Source organism: Aplosporella prunicola (genome assembly GCF_010093885.1).
Source record: "Aplosporella prunicola CBS 121167 unplaced genomic scaffold K452scaffold_3, whole genome shotgun sequence".
NCBI classification, from domain to species: domain Eukaryota; kingdom Fungi; phylum Ascomycota; class Dothideomycetes; order Botryosphaeriales; family Aplosporellaceae; genus Aplosporella; species Aplosporella prunicola.
The window spans coordinates 1,125,824-1,140,439 of NW_022983531.1; the positions used below are offsets into that span (position 1 = coordinate 1,125,824).

Genomic DNA, 14,616 nt, shown 5'->3' on the forward strand with positions numbered 1-14,616 from the left:
AACAAGCAAGCACTGCGTTGAGGCTCTCACCACCCACCCCTACATCCATCCATCCCTACCCCACCGCACACATCCCATCCCCTCCCAGCTCCGCACAGCACGCACGCTAGGCGGTGAGACCAGCTACCTAGGCAGTGGGGCGCGCCCAAGGAGCGGAACGGCGTTGGCGGCGATAAGCAAACCACGCCAGGGTCAGGACTCAGGGCTCAGGGACGACGCAGCCAGTCCCTGACAATCCGACCCCCCGTGCGGCAACGCTCCGCCCGTCCCCCCAAGGGTGCGCAAGTCGTGCGCGTTTCTGATCTCCCCCGTCCAGCCCGACAGCCACTCAGAGCCGCCAACTAGCTAGCTACCTACGTGCCCACGTAAGGATGCTGCCGAGCCCCGGGGGGCTGATGAGCTGATAGCCAGACCAGAGCTGCGCACGCTGCGCTGGCCCGCGTGAGGTCCTGCCACTACTCCTAGGTAGGTATGCAGCGGTAGGTAGTGTCCGCCGGCCCAGGGCCACGGGCCGCGGCGGCGCGCGCGCGTGCCCTCGGGAGGTGGTCTTGCGCTTCGTTGGCACGTTGACTCTCACTTTTATTTCCTCGGGCTGTGTGGCCCTTTTTTGTCCTTCACTCACTCACTCACTCTCACTCTCACTCTTTCTCGCCCCTGGCGTGTCGTGTCGTGTCGTGTCGACCTTCGTGTGCCTTCGTTTGTCTACATTACTAAAACCACCACCACCCCCAGAGCGCCTACTCAGCCATGTCACCCGACACATTCACGCACCAGTCGCCCTTCCTCTCGCTCCCAGGCGAGATCCGCAACCGAATCTACAGCTTCGCGCTGCGGGCCAGCGCCTCAGCGGCGCCCATCACCGACGCCGTCGCGCGCAGCGCCGCCCTACCTCCCTCCCCCCACCACCACGTCCCCGATCTCGGCGTCGGCCTCCTGCGCACCTGCCGCCTCATCCACGCCGAAGCCCCCATCGCCCACCTCTACGCCACAAACACGTTCCGCTTCACCAGCGTCTCGCACTGCCGCGGCTTCCTGCGCGGCCTGCCCGACTGGCTGCGCGCGCGCGTCGCCGACCTCGAGCTCGACGTGCGCGATGCCGCCCCGCGCAGCCCCGACGGCGTCAACCGCGAGTGGGCCCAGTACCTGGCGTGGAGTACGGGCGTGTGGGCCGAGAAGCTAGGCAGTCTACGAGTCGACGCGCCGGGCCTGCGCGTCCTCCGCCTCAACTTCGAACAATGGCCTCGCATCGACGTCTCGCGCCGCCATCTCTGGGATATTCTGCGCCGCCTGCTGTGCAACGTCGAGGGCCTGGAGCGCGTCGTCCTGCGCGGCAGCTTCGCCAAGGGCACTGCCATGGAGAGGCGCGAGCCCTGGGATCCCGTCTACTATGTCGGCACCGACGACGTCCCCACCGACGATATCGTCGAGCAGATGTGGGGCATGGTCGCCGGTGGCGACGACAAGATCATCCGCTGGGAGCGGGAGGCCGGTCGCGTGGCGCTGGAAATCGTTTCGCTCGAGCACTTGCGCAAGACCAACCATGCATCCATAGAGCTAGTCCACCGGACCAAAACCACCGACGTCTGGCCCGCGAGCGGAGCCTGCACGCTCGACGATTACAAGCAGCGGAAAGATCCGTTGTATTTTGCGTCCTCGTCGCGCCGCCTCAATCCCATCGCCTTCTTATAATCGGCCGCGCTGGATCCCAGGGGCCGTGGATTTCGTTCTTGTATTTCTGCAGCCCGATCAGCCACCAGGCGCCCGTCCCCACGGCGAGCCCAGTGAGAATGCTGCCCAGGATGATCCCCGCCAGGGCCGCTTTCCACCCGCCGCCGGACACTGTGACAACAACGCCACCTCCGGCTCCCCATACCAGGAGGATTGTCAGCATGAGGTGGCCGTGCCATGAAATGTGGCGGAGGTGACGGCGAAAGACGGGGAATAGTCCGAAGACTTCGATCGAGAAGAGAGTAAGCGAGAAGACGTGCGTGGTAGATTCGAGTCTAGATGCGAGGACGGTAGAAGCCATTAGAGCGGCGTTTGTGGATAGAGAGGCTGGAAATCTGTTCGGTTGTTAGACTTCATTTAAATATACCCCTAGATAAGGCGTAGAGAACGCCAATATTAATGCACAATTCAAACCGACTTACTTTGCGCCAACGCCACCACCATAATCGAAAAAGAAGACATTGATGCACATTAGCCAGCAGCTCATGGCCCAGATGGAATCGCTAGTCGTAGATTTCGTCAGCGACTTGAGAATCGGGCTTAGACCCAACAACGCGCAGTAGATCAAGATGGCAGACTTGACAGTGGCCAAGCGCTGCTGATTCCGCGGCGAGAGCGAGGACACTGGCTCGCCGTACGGGGGACGATAGGTCGCAAAAGTCGGCGCGCCCGTCGGGTGGCCTGTCGAGACAGCCGAAACGGCAGAAGCATTCGACCCCATAGAAGCGATGCTGGCGCTCTTCATGTGCCCACGATTAGGCGCGCTCCCAGTTTGCGGCAGCACCAACCCCAGACCCAGCGAGTCTTTTGTGTGACCTGGAGCAGGCGTCGGCGCGGAGCTCGTGGTAGAGCTGGTGGAGCTGGAACCGTCGGCCTCAAGCGTCTCGTTCTTCGCCTCGGCGGCCGCTGCTGCCACTTCGGCAGCTTCCTCTTGTCCGACCCAGAAGTCCCACAGCACCCAGCCGAGTACGGTACCCAAGGAGCCCCAGCTCACAATTGTGACGGGCGAGACGCGCTCTTGGATGATGCCGGTGAAGCAGCAGAGGAAGATGGTGACGGAGCAGACATGCTGGACAATGACGGTGGAGTCGGTGACGAGAGGCCAGAACTCGTAAGGCTGCAAGCGCGGGTTGCGCTGCAGGTGGTCGAGGAAGGTTTCTTCATCGGTGTAGTTATCGGGATCTGGCGACGCGTCAGGGCTCAGTAACTCAGTCTCAAACAAAAGAACAAAAGAAAGACCTACACGCTTGTTTCACCCAGAGCAGCTTCTTCCAGGCCCCCTTCCGGCGCCTGCTCCCGCTGCGGCCGCGCTCCCTCTCGCGTTTCCTGCGCGTCTCGATGCCCGCCAGCAGTCGTCCCTGGACGGGCAGCGCGTCGACGCCGTCCACGGCCCCATTCATGCCAAGCGGGCTGTGCGCGCGCTGGCGGCGCGGAGGTGAATGCGCGTAAAAGGCATCTTCGGGCGCGAGGCGCGATGGATCCGAGGGTGGGCTGTGAAGTGTCGAGGACAGAGTGGGCGGCAGCGAGTTCAGCGCGTACGGCTGCGTGGCCGTGGTGGAGGCGGTCGGCGGCGGCGCATCGTAGGCAGGCATTAAAGGAGAGAAAAGAAGGTGCGATCCGGGAATGACGTTGGCTGGCTTTGCGAGATGAACCTCGACTCACGGACCCGCGATCCCAAACTTCATATGGTCTGATTGACCTACATTCTTTCTTCTTTTTACTCTCATTCCCCCTCTTGCCAAACCAGCGCTTGGCTATCTATTGGTTTGCCCCAATCATTGTATCACGCCGCCGCGGTTCGTGATAATTATAGCCACCCATGGCAATTTCTCGGGACAAGAAAGCGGATCAGAAGAGCAAAGCATACATATGATGCATCACAAGTTGGAGCCAGATCTCATCATATCTAACTAGCTGCCAGTCCAGCTATCAGGACCTCGAATACCTGCTCTCACACGCGACATGCGACAGTCACCGGACCACCGACTCCTCCCACGTCCGCATATGCCCAGCCTCTTATCACGGCCTATCCGGTGACCTCTCGAGGATTCGCTGCCCATGAATGGCAACAAGCTGTGTGCAGACATCCATCCGGTCAGCTCATCAGTACGCGGAGGACCATCGAGGCTAAATGCCAGCTAGCCTCGTAGTGTGAGGGGCATAATCCATATACGTATGCACAGGAAGCCGGTTTCCGGTGTAAGCGGCTCTTGCAGCTGCTGTACTGATCGTGGCCACATGCATAATCTGCGCCGCGGTTGATGTCGCAGAAGTTGCGGCAAATGCTGCAAGCTCGGGCTTCTTCTACCATGGTCGCTGTGTCGCCTTCTGTCCCAGCAGAGCCCTATATGGTCGTTATAATATTCTCCGGCATTGTTGATATTAACAAAGACTACGACCGCAGCTGTCAATATCATGACGGGAGGAATGCCATTCTCCCTGATACGAACATGAAAATGATTAATTAACTACTTCACTACAGTATTGCACACCGCCGTGCTGCTAACGTCCGTCATCACGAACCGAGACCTACCGTCTAAGCGAGAAAGGAGACGATACAAGCAGCCCCTACAGAGTACTCCTTGCCTAGCTCCCAGCCCGAATCCTAGGTATAGGTGAAAAGCTTTTAGAGCACGCACAGACTCTACTCCCCACACTTATCACCATCTCGCTTCACGGTGACGGACGTTACAACCGAGAGTAATCGCCATCTTTGTAACAGCCAAAGCAGCAATTCACCTGTAGAACAAAGATCAAAACGAACACTTTTCAAGCAACGTCAAGCAAATCAGGGCAACCTCAAACTAAGCAAAAAAGTTCTTTTCTCTACTCTATCATCCCCCCAACTTCAATTACCCTCCCATTACCTCTCCGCCACCAGCACAATACAAGCATCAATCAGGCATGAACAACGCAAGCCAAGCCAAACAAGGCACTGCAATGGCAAACCGCAATCAACGTGCACACACAAAGCCACCACACACAAAATCCAAGGCCGCAAAAATAACAAACAGGCACACAGTAGCACATCAGACATCAGATCCATCTCCCCTTCTTTTACTCACCTCCATCTCTCACCAACCAACCGCTTACAGCAGCATTCCCATAACAACAGCCGCAACAGCAACACCGCCCTTGACGATGGCGGTCGGCGCCGCCGCCGCACCCGTGTACATCGAGGCGCTGGGGCCGGTGCTCGAGGCAGCCGAAGGCGAGAACGCCGCAGGCGTGCTGCTGCGGACGGGCGTGTGCGCCGCGCTGGGGGTGGCCCAGGTGCCGTTGCTGGCCGGGGCGGGAGTGTAGACGGGCGCGACGGGCGCAGGGATACCGGCAGCGACAGCGGGAGCAGAAGCAGCAGGGGCCGAAGCGACGGGCACGGCGGCAGCGACGGGAGCAGACGCCGCGGGAAGCGGCATGCTGCTAGCGACGACGGGGACGGGAGCCGCGGCCGCGGGGGCAGAGGTCAGAGCCTGGATGGCGGAGGAGGGGCTGGAGCCAGCGGGGACAGCAGCGACGGGGGTGGAGGTAGCCTCGCAGTCCTCGCCGTCGCAGTCGCTGTCGCAGTCGTCACCCTCGCACTCGTCGGAGCAGTCATCGCCCTCGCACTCCTCGCAGTCATCACCCTCGCACTCAGCGACGGGGGCGGTGGTGGCAGGGGTGCCGTTGTTGGAGCTGGTGGCGGGGACAGCGGGAGCAGAAGCCTGAGGAGCAGGGACCGCAGGAGCGGAGGCCTGGGGCGCAGGGGCAGCAGGGGCAGAAGCCTGGGCAGCCGGGGCAGAGACCTGAGGAGCAGGAGCCGGCGCGCTGTTGGCGGAGCCAGTGCTAGGCGCGACAGGAGCAGCGGGCGCGGAAGCCTGGGCAGCGGGCGCAGAGACCTGAGGAGCTGGGACAGCGGGGACAGAGGCCTGGGCCGCAGGAGCGGCAGGAACAGAGGCTTGGACCGCAGGAGCAGAAACCTGAGGAGCAGGGACACTGGGGACGGAAGCCTGAACGGCAGGAGCAGAGACCTGAGGAGCGGGGACAGCAGGAACCGAAGCCTGGACAGCAGGGACGGAAGCCTGGACAGCAGGGACAGAAGCCTGAGCAGCAGGAACTGAAGCCTGGACAGCCGGGGCAGAGACCTGAGGAACAGGAGCCGGGGCGCTGTTGGCAGAGCCAGCGTTAGGCGCAACAGGAACAGCAGGGACGGCAGGGGCCGAAGAAGCAGCCTGCGCGACGGGGCAGACAGTGGTGGAAACAGCAACAGTCTGGGTCAGGACGCTGATCGTAGGCGCGTGGGCAGGGCCGTTGGTCACAGTGACCTCCTGCATGGAGTAGACGGTCGAGGTGGTGAAGACGCTAGCGACGGGAGCGACGGGGGCAGCGGGCGCGGAGCTCAGGTCCTGGACGCCGGAGGAAGCGGGGGCGTTGCCGGCGGGGACGGGAACAACGGGGGTGACGGTCTCGCTGGAGGAGACGACGGTCGTGTGCACGGCGTAGCTGGTCGTGATGGTGGCAGCCGTCTTGGAGTTGGCCGGGCAGTTGGTGACCTCAGGAGGGCACTGGGTGATGGTGACGACCTCGGTGGCGTAGACGGTGGAAGTCGAAGAGCCGGGCATGACGAAGGTCACGGGAGACGAGACGGCGGCAGCGGGACCGAAAGCAACGGGAGCAGAAGCAACGGGAGCCGAGCCAGAGGCAACAGGAGCCGAAGTCAGACCCTGGACGCCAGACGAAGCCGCAGGAGCGGTACCAGCGGGGCCAGAAACAGCCGGGGTGGCAGTCACATCGACAGGGACAACGGTGGTGTGGACAGCGACGACAGAGGTCATGACAGTAGCAGTCTTGGACCTGGCAGGGCAGTCCTCAACCTCAGGGGGGCACTGAGTAACAGTGAAGAGCTGGGTAGCGTAGACGGTCGAGGTAGAGGAGCCAGCGGGGGCAGAGACAGCAGGAGCAGATCCCGAAACAACGGGTGCAGAAGACAGGCCCTGAACACCAGACGAGACAGCGGGGCCGTTACCAGCAGGGGCAGAGCCAGTGGGGGTAGCACCGGAAGGAGAAGATCCAGCAGGAGCAGAACCAGCGGGCATAGAGCCAGCAGGGGCGGAACCAGCGGGAGCGGAGCCAGCAGGAGCCGATCCCGAAGCAACGGGCGCAGAAGACAAGCCCTGGACACCAGACGAAGCAGCAGGGCCGTTGCCAGCAGGGCTAGAGACAGCCGGAGTAGTGGTAGTCTGGACAGGGACGGGAATGACAGTAGTGTGAACAGGGACGACCGAGGTCACAACAGCGGCAGTCTTGGAGCGAGCCGGGCAGTCGACAACCTCAGGGGGGCACTGAGTAACAGTGACAAGCTGAGTAGCGTAAACGGTCGAGGTCGAGAAGCTAGTGACGGCGGGAATAGAGCCAGCGGGGGCAGAGCCAGCGGGAGCAGAGCCAGAAACAACGGGCGCAGAAGACAAGCCCTGAACACCAGACGAAGCAGCAGGACCGTTGCCAGCAGGGCCAGAAACCGCAGGAGTGGTAGTCGCATCAACAGGGACAGGAACGACCGTGGTGTGAAGAGGGACGATAGAAGTCACAACAGCGGCAGTCTTCGAGCGGGCAGGGCAGTCAACGACCTCAGGGGGGCACTGGGTGACCGTGAAGAGCTGGGTGGCGTAGACGGTCGAAGTGGAGAAGGTAGAGCCAGCGGGGGCGGAGCCCGAGACCATGGGAGCAGAGCCAGCAGGCAGCGAAGTAACGCCCACAACACCGGAGGTAGCAGCAACGGGCCTGGTCAGCGTAACAGTCGTGGGCTCAGGGCCGCAGTGGTCGCAAACGGTAACGGCGGTGGTGAAGCCCGGGGCGGGAGCGCCCGGGGTGCGCGTAGCCTGCACGTACGTGGCCGTGAACGAGGTGGTGACGGTCGTGAAGCCCGCGGGGCAGATGTCGACGTAAGAGGTGACGATGACGGTGGTCGTGGCCTCGCCGGTGGGCATGGCGCCCGAAGCCGAGGGGGCAACAGTGACGGGTCCAGAAACAGCGGGCGCGGAAGTCTCGCCCGAGACGTCGGAGGACGCGCCGGGAGCACCAGGGGTCATGGCACCGGGAGTAGCAGGGGCACCGGGAGTCAACGCACCCGGAGTGTTGCCGCCGAGACGGCCAGCAGGGCTACCGGGAGTGAAAGAGCCGGAGGGAGAAGAGCCAGAAACCGTAGCGCCAGGGACCTGGCCGGAGACGCCGAAGGAGACATCACCAGTGGGCTGGGGCAGGCTGCCGGATACGCCGAACGAAGCACCGCCGGTAGCATCAGGCTGGCCAAGAGAGACGGTGATGGCCGGGCCATCGTTGGAAGCAGGGTAGCCGTTCTCCTCAAAGTAGGCGCAGGCCGTGTCCATGTTAGTGGAGAAGAGCGTGCCGACGCTGCTGCTGTCGCCGCTGGCATCCGCGCACGCGCTGAGAGGCGTGAGCTGCAGGCAGTTCTGCACTTCGTTCTTCAGGAAGGTGGCGTACTCGCAGCGGCACTCGGGAGTGTCGGAGACGCAAACGCGGGCGAGGGCGCTGGCGAAGCAGTCGGAGCGGCACTCGAGGTTGGGGAGAGCGGGGCAGCTCGACTGGGCGCCAGCGCTGCCCGTGGGAGTGGCGCCGATGAGGGAACCGCTGACGGAGAGAGAGCCAGAGCCGGAAGCAGAGCCAGTCTTCTTGCCGCTCCTGTCACCGAGAGAGCCAGAGGGGCAAGGAGAAGACTGGAGGCCGCAGTGGTGGGTGGAGCTGCTGCGGGTGTTGCCAATGCTGTTCTTCAGCTGGCAGCTGTTCGAAGACGTATCGAAGGAGATACCAACGCAGCCGCTGTGGTTCTCGCACTCCTCCATACACTCGTGGTGGCTGTTCTTGGTGGACAGACCACCGGAGATATCACCACCGACGATCTCAAGACCGCAGCCGACCTGGTACTTGGCACCAGAGCCGCAAGTGTAGTGCCCACCGTGGTCCGCAGGGCAGGAGACGGACGATCCAGAGGTCAGCGAGACGCTGGAGCTGCCGAGCTTGGAGCTGCAGCCGATCGCACCGCCCAGGTTGGCGCTGCCTGAGCCCGAAACACCGTGGCCCAGAATGGCACCGACGAAGGCACCAAGGTTGGCCAGGTATCCCGACTTGCCGCTGCCAGAGATAGCAGAACCGATGGAAATTCCACTTTTGCCGTTGCCGGAGATACCGCCGACAATTCCAGCAGCGCCGCTAGCCGCCGCACCGCTAAGAGTGATGGTAGCGCCGCCGACAGAGACAACGGCGCCGAGGCCAGACCCAGAAATGCCAGCAGTAATGCCAGCAGCGTCTTTTCCGGATACGCCACCGCTAATTCCAGCAGAACCGCTGCCTGAAGCACCAGTCTTGCCGTCGCCGGATATCCCAACAGAAATACCAGCACCGCCCTTTCCGTTACCGGAAAGCCCAGCCTCAAGGCCAGCGGAGCCACTCGCCTGAGCACCAGCAGCGCCAGTAGCACCAGCGCCAAGAGCGCCAGAGCCAGAGATGATAATGCCGGCACCGCCCTTTCCAGAAAGACCAGCCTCAAGGCCAGCGGAGCCGCTCGCCTGAGCACCAGCAGCGCCAGTAGCACCAGCGCCAAGAGCGCCAGAGCCAGAGATGATAATGCCAGCACCGCCCTTTCCGTTACCAGAAAGACCAGCCTCAAGGCCAGCAGAGCCGCTGCCCGAGATTCCAGCAGCAACACCAGCATCGCCCTTGCCGCTACCAGAAATTCCAGCAGAAACACCAGCGTTGCCGTTGCCCGAAACACCAGCCTCAAGGCCAGCAGAACCCTTTCCGTTGCCCGAAATACCAGCACCAAGGCCAGCAGAGCCGCTGCCAGAGAGTCCAGCAGCAACACCAGCATCGCCCTTGCCGTTGCCAGAAAGGCCAGCAGCAATGCCAGCGGAGCCACTGCCTTGAGCGCCAGCAGCTCCGAGGCTAGCAGAGCCAGATCCCGAGACACCTGCGTCGACGCCAGCCTTGCCGTTGCCATTGCCCGAGACACCAGCAGAAATGCCAGCAGAACCACTGGACTGAGCGCCAGCAGCGCCGAGGCTGGCAGAGCCAGAGCCCGAGACACCAGCAGCAACACCAGCCTTGCCGTTGCCGTTACCGTTGCCGTTGCCCGAGACACCAGCGCTACCGCCTGCGCTCAGGTCGGCGGAGCCGCCAATGGCAACAAGACCCGGGGCGCTGCTGTCGGTGTTGTGGCGCTTGTCGAGGAGGGGGCCGGCGAGCGAGCCCGAGATGAGGAGGGCCGCCGTAGCGGCATTTTTGATGAAGACCATTGTGGGGGATTAGCTAGATGATTACTAGGAGTGCGATGGTCGTGAGAGTCGTCGTCGTGAGGACTGACGTCCTAGAGCGAGAGAGATGTTGTTGTGTGTTTTGAGGAACTGTTTGTTGTCCGTTGTGGTGATAGTGATAGATAGTGGTTGTAGTAGTAGTGAGTGATTGAGAGAGAGTGACTGTGTGTCGAGTTTATCGGGACAGCCTAGCTGTCAACGAAAGTAGAGAGAGCGCGGACGCGATGGCCGCAGTAGACAGAGACGGAATAAGAAAGAAAGAAAGAAAAAAAAAAAGGAAAAAGGTCGACGGTATCGACAGTACAACTGTTGATGAGAGGTAAAAGAGAGATCTGGAGAAGCAAAGCAAGCCGGACGAGGGCGATAGTTAAAAAATCCCTGGAGGCTCAGCAGCAGTCACACTAGCTCGCTCACGCAAGAGGCCCCCGATACCGAAAAGCCAAATGCTCCCCCCAAGGCGAGAGCACGTCACCCCTTTCGGCCAGCGCCATGCCCGATCGCGCGCGTCGCCCGCGCAGCAAGCTTTGTCGCTAGAGAGAAGGGGGCAGAGGCGCGGGCACGTGTGACGTGAGGGCCGGGCAGCTAAGGTTTATTGCGCGGAGATGGTGCGGGCGAGCTACGGCCATGGAGGCCTCGACCTTGGTGTAGGTAGGATTGCCGCTTTGGGCTGGCGAAGTGCTCGCTTATGCAGACCCTGCTGCGCCTCCCGTCAGGCCGTGCTGCTGTACCACCGCATGTCACGACGTTTGCTGCTGCGTGGGCGTGAAGAAGTCGTCGTCGTGGGGAGTCGAGTCGAGTCGAGTCGCGGCGGGTCGATCGCCTTGATCGGCGCAGCGATGCCCGCACTGCCTAGGTGTCCACAGGCGCGCTCAGCGACCTTACCACCGCCGCCGAGTGGAGTTGTGAGGGTCATTCGTTCGTGAGCAGAGAACGAGGTCGGAGCGTTCCTGGCGTCCAGCTATCATGCACTAGCCTAGCTGCCCTCACCAACACCGTAGCTCACCTCCCGGTGGTGGCGGCCAAGACCCCCTGAAGCACGCCGCTCGTAGGGCTAACTCCGTCGTGCACCGTTTCATGCACGCTGTGGTTGGCCGTGGTGTCTTTTTCTTGCAGGCTTTTTTTTTTTGTTTGGAACCGAAACAGAAGCCCGGCCGTTGTGTGGCTAGGTGTGTGCCGGCTGCGTTTCATCCTCCTGTTCCTGAAAGCCGCTCTGCCACTACTGTTCCCCTTCCGGCGGAAAGAAGACTTAAGCGGAAGAAGCACTGACATCATGCGTGATGGTGGTGCCCTTATTCTGGACAGTTGGAGGAGAGAGCAGCCGAGAGAGAGATGGATGGAAACGCGAGCCGGCTGTTGCCCTGCGGCTCACCACCCGCGGTCTAATCTCAGCAAGAAGCCGCAAGCCTTACCTATTTCCACATTCACGGATAACAAAACCCGGGGATGCTGTCTGCTGTACTCTACACCCTTGCTCTCGATCGATCGACTGGTGATTGGCACGGCTCGCGCCGCTCGCTTTCCAATTTCGTCCATACGTCCGTACTCCTACGTCGGTGCCCGAACCTCCTCCTCTCCTCCGCTGCTCCCCTAGTTAGTGCCTGAGCAGAGCAGCAGCAGCACATGGACCGCTTTCCGGCGAGACGGCGAGCCTAAACACCGGGGCGCTGGGTCTGGGGTTTCGGGCTTGTGTTGTTGTTCCTGCTCCGTCGACTGCAAGCCAGCGTCCAGCGTTTCGAGTGCCTATTTTGAGCCTCATGCACGCAGCCGCCCTAGCCTCCTCAGTTAGGTGCGACGGTGCCGCGAGCCGAGTGAAACATCGTGGGGGAAGAGGATGGAGGAGGAGGAGCGAGGCCGAGGGAGCGCGCGCGCGTGCCGGCACTCCTTCCGCGAGGAGTAAGGGTTCTTGCTCTCTCGCCTTTTCTTAGTTAGCTGCCTTAATGCGCCCCGGCCGCTCTCGCTCCCCGACGACCTTTCTTTTTTGGGGTACAGCGTATTTGCGCCCTCGTATTTGATATCTACGGCCTGGGCCTCCCACCCTCTGGTGCTTCCCCGGGCGGCCTCGGAACCGCGCTCGCCCCGATTGTCCGACCTTCGGCCTCATGAAGCCTTCCTTCTCTCCCGGCTTCTCTTTTTCTCATCGTCATTTCAGAGCTCGCTATCGATTGTTGCGGCCGGTGCGCTGCCGTAATTGGTGGTGGGTGCGGCGGCTATTGGAGTTATCTCCTCTTCGCTTTTCTTCCTCTTGACAGAATCGATGGCGCCGGAATGTGGTGAGCATGATGAGAGCTCAGGTAGGAGATGGGCCTGGGTTGAAGGCGTGTGTATATCGTATTGTCCGTCTTGGCGATCCTCTGCTTCGCTTTGTCTTCCTTGAGGCTTCGAGAACGCGCTGTGTGGTTCGAGACGAGTCGAGAAAGAGGGTTTGATGATCTCCTTTTGGTCAGCAGTACATTTTGTGGCACATCGACTTACTTCTCCTTCTTCTCTTCTGCCAACCACCACATTTCCCCCCGAATCACCAAAGCGCACCTATACTTTATAAACAGCATACTACCCATCCCCTGTGTTCCTACCACCGCTTGCTCATCCTTCAAAAAAGCAGACAGCGAGCACAGTATCGCGCCTACCTATACCAATCGCATAACGTTCAATCAACTTTTCTCCCCATACCTCCACGAACAGTGTCCTACGCGCGCCTGGGCAGCTTGACGGTACATTTACAACCATTTACAGCCACATAGCGTGACGCATGGGATGGAAATAGAAGAAGCACTAAGTGGGTGCTCCGCCTTCACGTCCAACAGCAGGTGTATTGCACCTACTAAAACACAATATCCTGCCAACGAGCTTGCCAAACAGTGAATGTGTTGATCGAGATCCCCCGTCTTTCAAGCTCTCTCCTTGGCCGTTGCTGCTCCTAGGCCTATGCGGTACCAGATGTTGTCGCCGGATGCACAAAGATAATGCTGTATGACACGTTCGCGATTCCGAGAAGATGGAAGCGGTGCCAAGGTGCATAGGTCTGCGTTTGTTGAACTGTCTCACCCCTGATGACCGGGTCGTTGGATGCAAACAAGCAGCTTTGTGGGTGCTTAATGAAGCTGGCGGCTTGGCCGATCCATGTTGGTATCCGTCAAGTACATAAGGGGCGTTGGTGTTGTTTCTGCAGCCATCCATATCCACCCGTTCTCACCCAATAAGTCGTGTTGCAGATGGTGAGGAATGTAAAAAGAAAAGAAGGAAACATAGGTAGATGGATTTGGATGGTTGAGAAAAGAAATGCAAAAAGTAAGTGCTTCCACTGAGATTTGAACTCAGGACCTCGGCATGATCTAGAAGGTACTAGTGCCGCGCTCTACCAACTGAGCCATAGAAGCTGTTGAAAAGAATTTGTTACGCTGCATTATATGTAGAGATTACAGATACGATCGCCACCATCAAATTACTGAGGCAACTCGTCGCGCGGTTATTCTCCCAAGCTCCTCTTCCCCGATCGCGACGTTCCCATTCGGACCGAAAGCATCAACAACGCTCGAGACAAGCACGCCAGGGTCCGAGCGAACCCCAACCCAGACGATCAAGACTATCACATAGATAAGGGACAAAGAGGACGGTTAAGATCTGATATATATGCCCTGGACGGCCGGTCACAAACACAAACAAGCAACAGCGGCAAAACATCAGCACCCCTCGTATCGCGCGGCCCTGCATGCGTCGGCTTGGCTGAAGCGCGCGAAAGGTCCATGGCGCTCCAGGGCTCTTGGCTGGACTGCCACGAAACGCGTTAACGGTCGGAGGCGACCAGACGGACAGAGATGGGTGGAGATGAAGGAATGGCAATCGCGATCGCTCGTCTTGTCGCAGCAGTCGCCGCCGCTCGGACAGGAGGGCGTGCCAGGCTGTTCGCGGATCTCATCAGAAAGACGACGCGGGGGTCTGCTGACGTGACGTCAAGGGACATGCGGTGTTGGCAGAAAAGGTCGAGGCGCGTGGCGGGTGACAGCAGTGAGCACAGCAACTAACGTCCGTCGCCGTGAAGCGAGCTTCACCATCTTGCGAGATAGCGATGCTTGTACAGCGAGGAAGAAGAGACCCAGCTAAGATATATAGAGTCTATACATACTCTGGGATCTTTTTATCTACGCCTAGAACTCAGGCTAGGAGCTGGGCAAGAAGTGCTCTGTAGGGACTGCTTGTATCGTCCCCTGTCTCGCTACACGGTGGATCTCAGTTCGCAAGGACGGACGCTAGCAAGACAAGACGAATAGAGGCGTGGAGACGACAGGTCATGCAAGTGTCCACGAGGGCGACCGGCGCTGGGCGCAGGGTCCAGGATCTGCAAGCGTGGGTGCAGGGCGGTGTAGGGAATGCGGCTGCGGCGATAAGCTGATGAAAAACAAAAAGCATCTCGAAGCTTTTTTTGCGTAATAATGGCGGGCGTGGGTGGTGCAGCTGCGCGCGGCTCTGGAGGGGCCCCAGACCGATAACGTCACACGCCAGACGTCGAGTCAAGAGTCAAACAATCACAGGGTGCAAAAGCTGGGGAAAGCTGAACCATGGCGCGCCATCCCACTCCCTCCTCAAG

The 14,616-nt window shown here is 60.4% G+C and overlaps 2 protein-coding genes and 1 non-coding gene across 3 annotated transcripts; 1 reads left to right on the plus strand and 2 right to left on the minus strand.

The window, feature by feature from the left end:
- The first annotated feature begins 490 nt into the window (after positions 1 to 490).
- Positions 491 to 1,944, plus strand: K452DRAFT_108686 (uncharacterized protein). The gene is made up of 2 exons (XM_033534993.1): positions 491 to 1,740; positions 1,794 to 1,944. The coding sequence occupies exon 1, from the start codon at positions 748 to 750 to the stop codon at positions 1,687 to 1,689; it is 942 nt and encodes a 313-aa protein (XP_033402002.1). The 5' UTR covers positions 491 to 747; the 3' UTR covers positions 1,690 to 1,740; positions 1,794 to 1,944.
- Positions 1,511 to 3,403, minus strand: K452DRAFT_108670 (uncharacterized protein). Its single transcript, XM_033534992.1, has 3 exons — positions 2,972 to 3,403; positions 2,151 to 2,910; positions 1,511 to 2,063 (listed from the first exon to the last, which is right to left on the minus strand). The coding sequence occupies exons 1-3, from the start codon at positions 3,318 to 3,320 to the stop codon at positions 1,667 to 1,669; spliced, it is 1,506 nt and encodes a 501-aa protein (XP_033402003.1). The 5' UTR covers positions 3,321 to 3,403; the 3' UTR covers positions 1,511 to 1,666.
- Positions 3,404 to 13,324: 9,921 nt separating this feature from the next.
- K452DRAFT_t19 lies at positions 13,325 to 13,408 on the minus strand. Its single transcript has one exon. It is a non-coding gene; the product is annotated as a tRNA-Thr (tRNA).
- Between the last annotated feature and the right edge of the window lie 1,208 nt (positions 13,409 to 14,616).

Coding starts and splice junctions, on each gene's coding strand:
- K452DRAFT_108686 (XM_033534993.1), top strand. CDS start 748: ATGTCACCCGACACATTCACGCACCAGTCGCCCTTCCTCTCGCTCCCA.
- K452DRAFT_108670 (XM_033534992.1), bottom strand. CDS start 3,320: ATGCCTGCCTACGATGCGCCGCCGCCGACCGCCTCCACCACGGCCACG. Junction 2,911..2,971: donor GCTCTGGGTGAAACAAGCGT/GTAGGTCTTTCT, acceptor ACGCGTCGCCAG/ATCCCGATAACTACACCGAT. Junction 2,064..2,150: donor GGTGGTGGCGTTGGCGCAAA/GTAAGTCGGTTT, acceptor ACAACCGAACAG/ATTTCCAGCCTCTCTATCCA.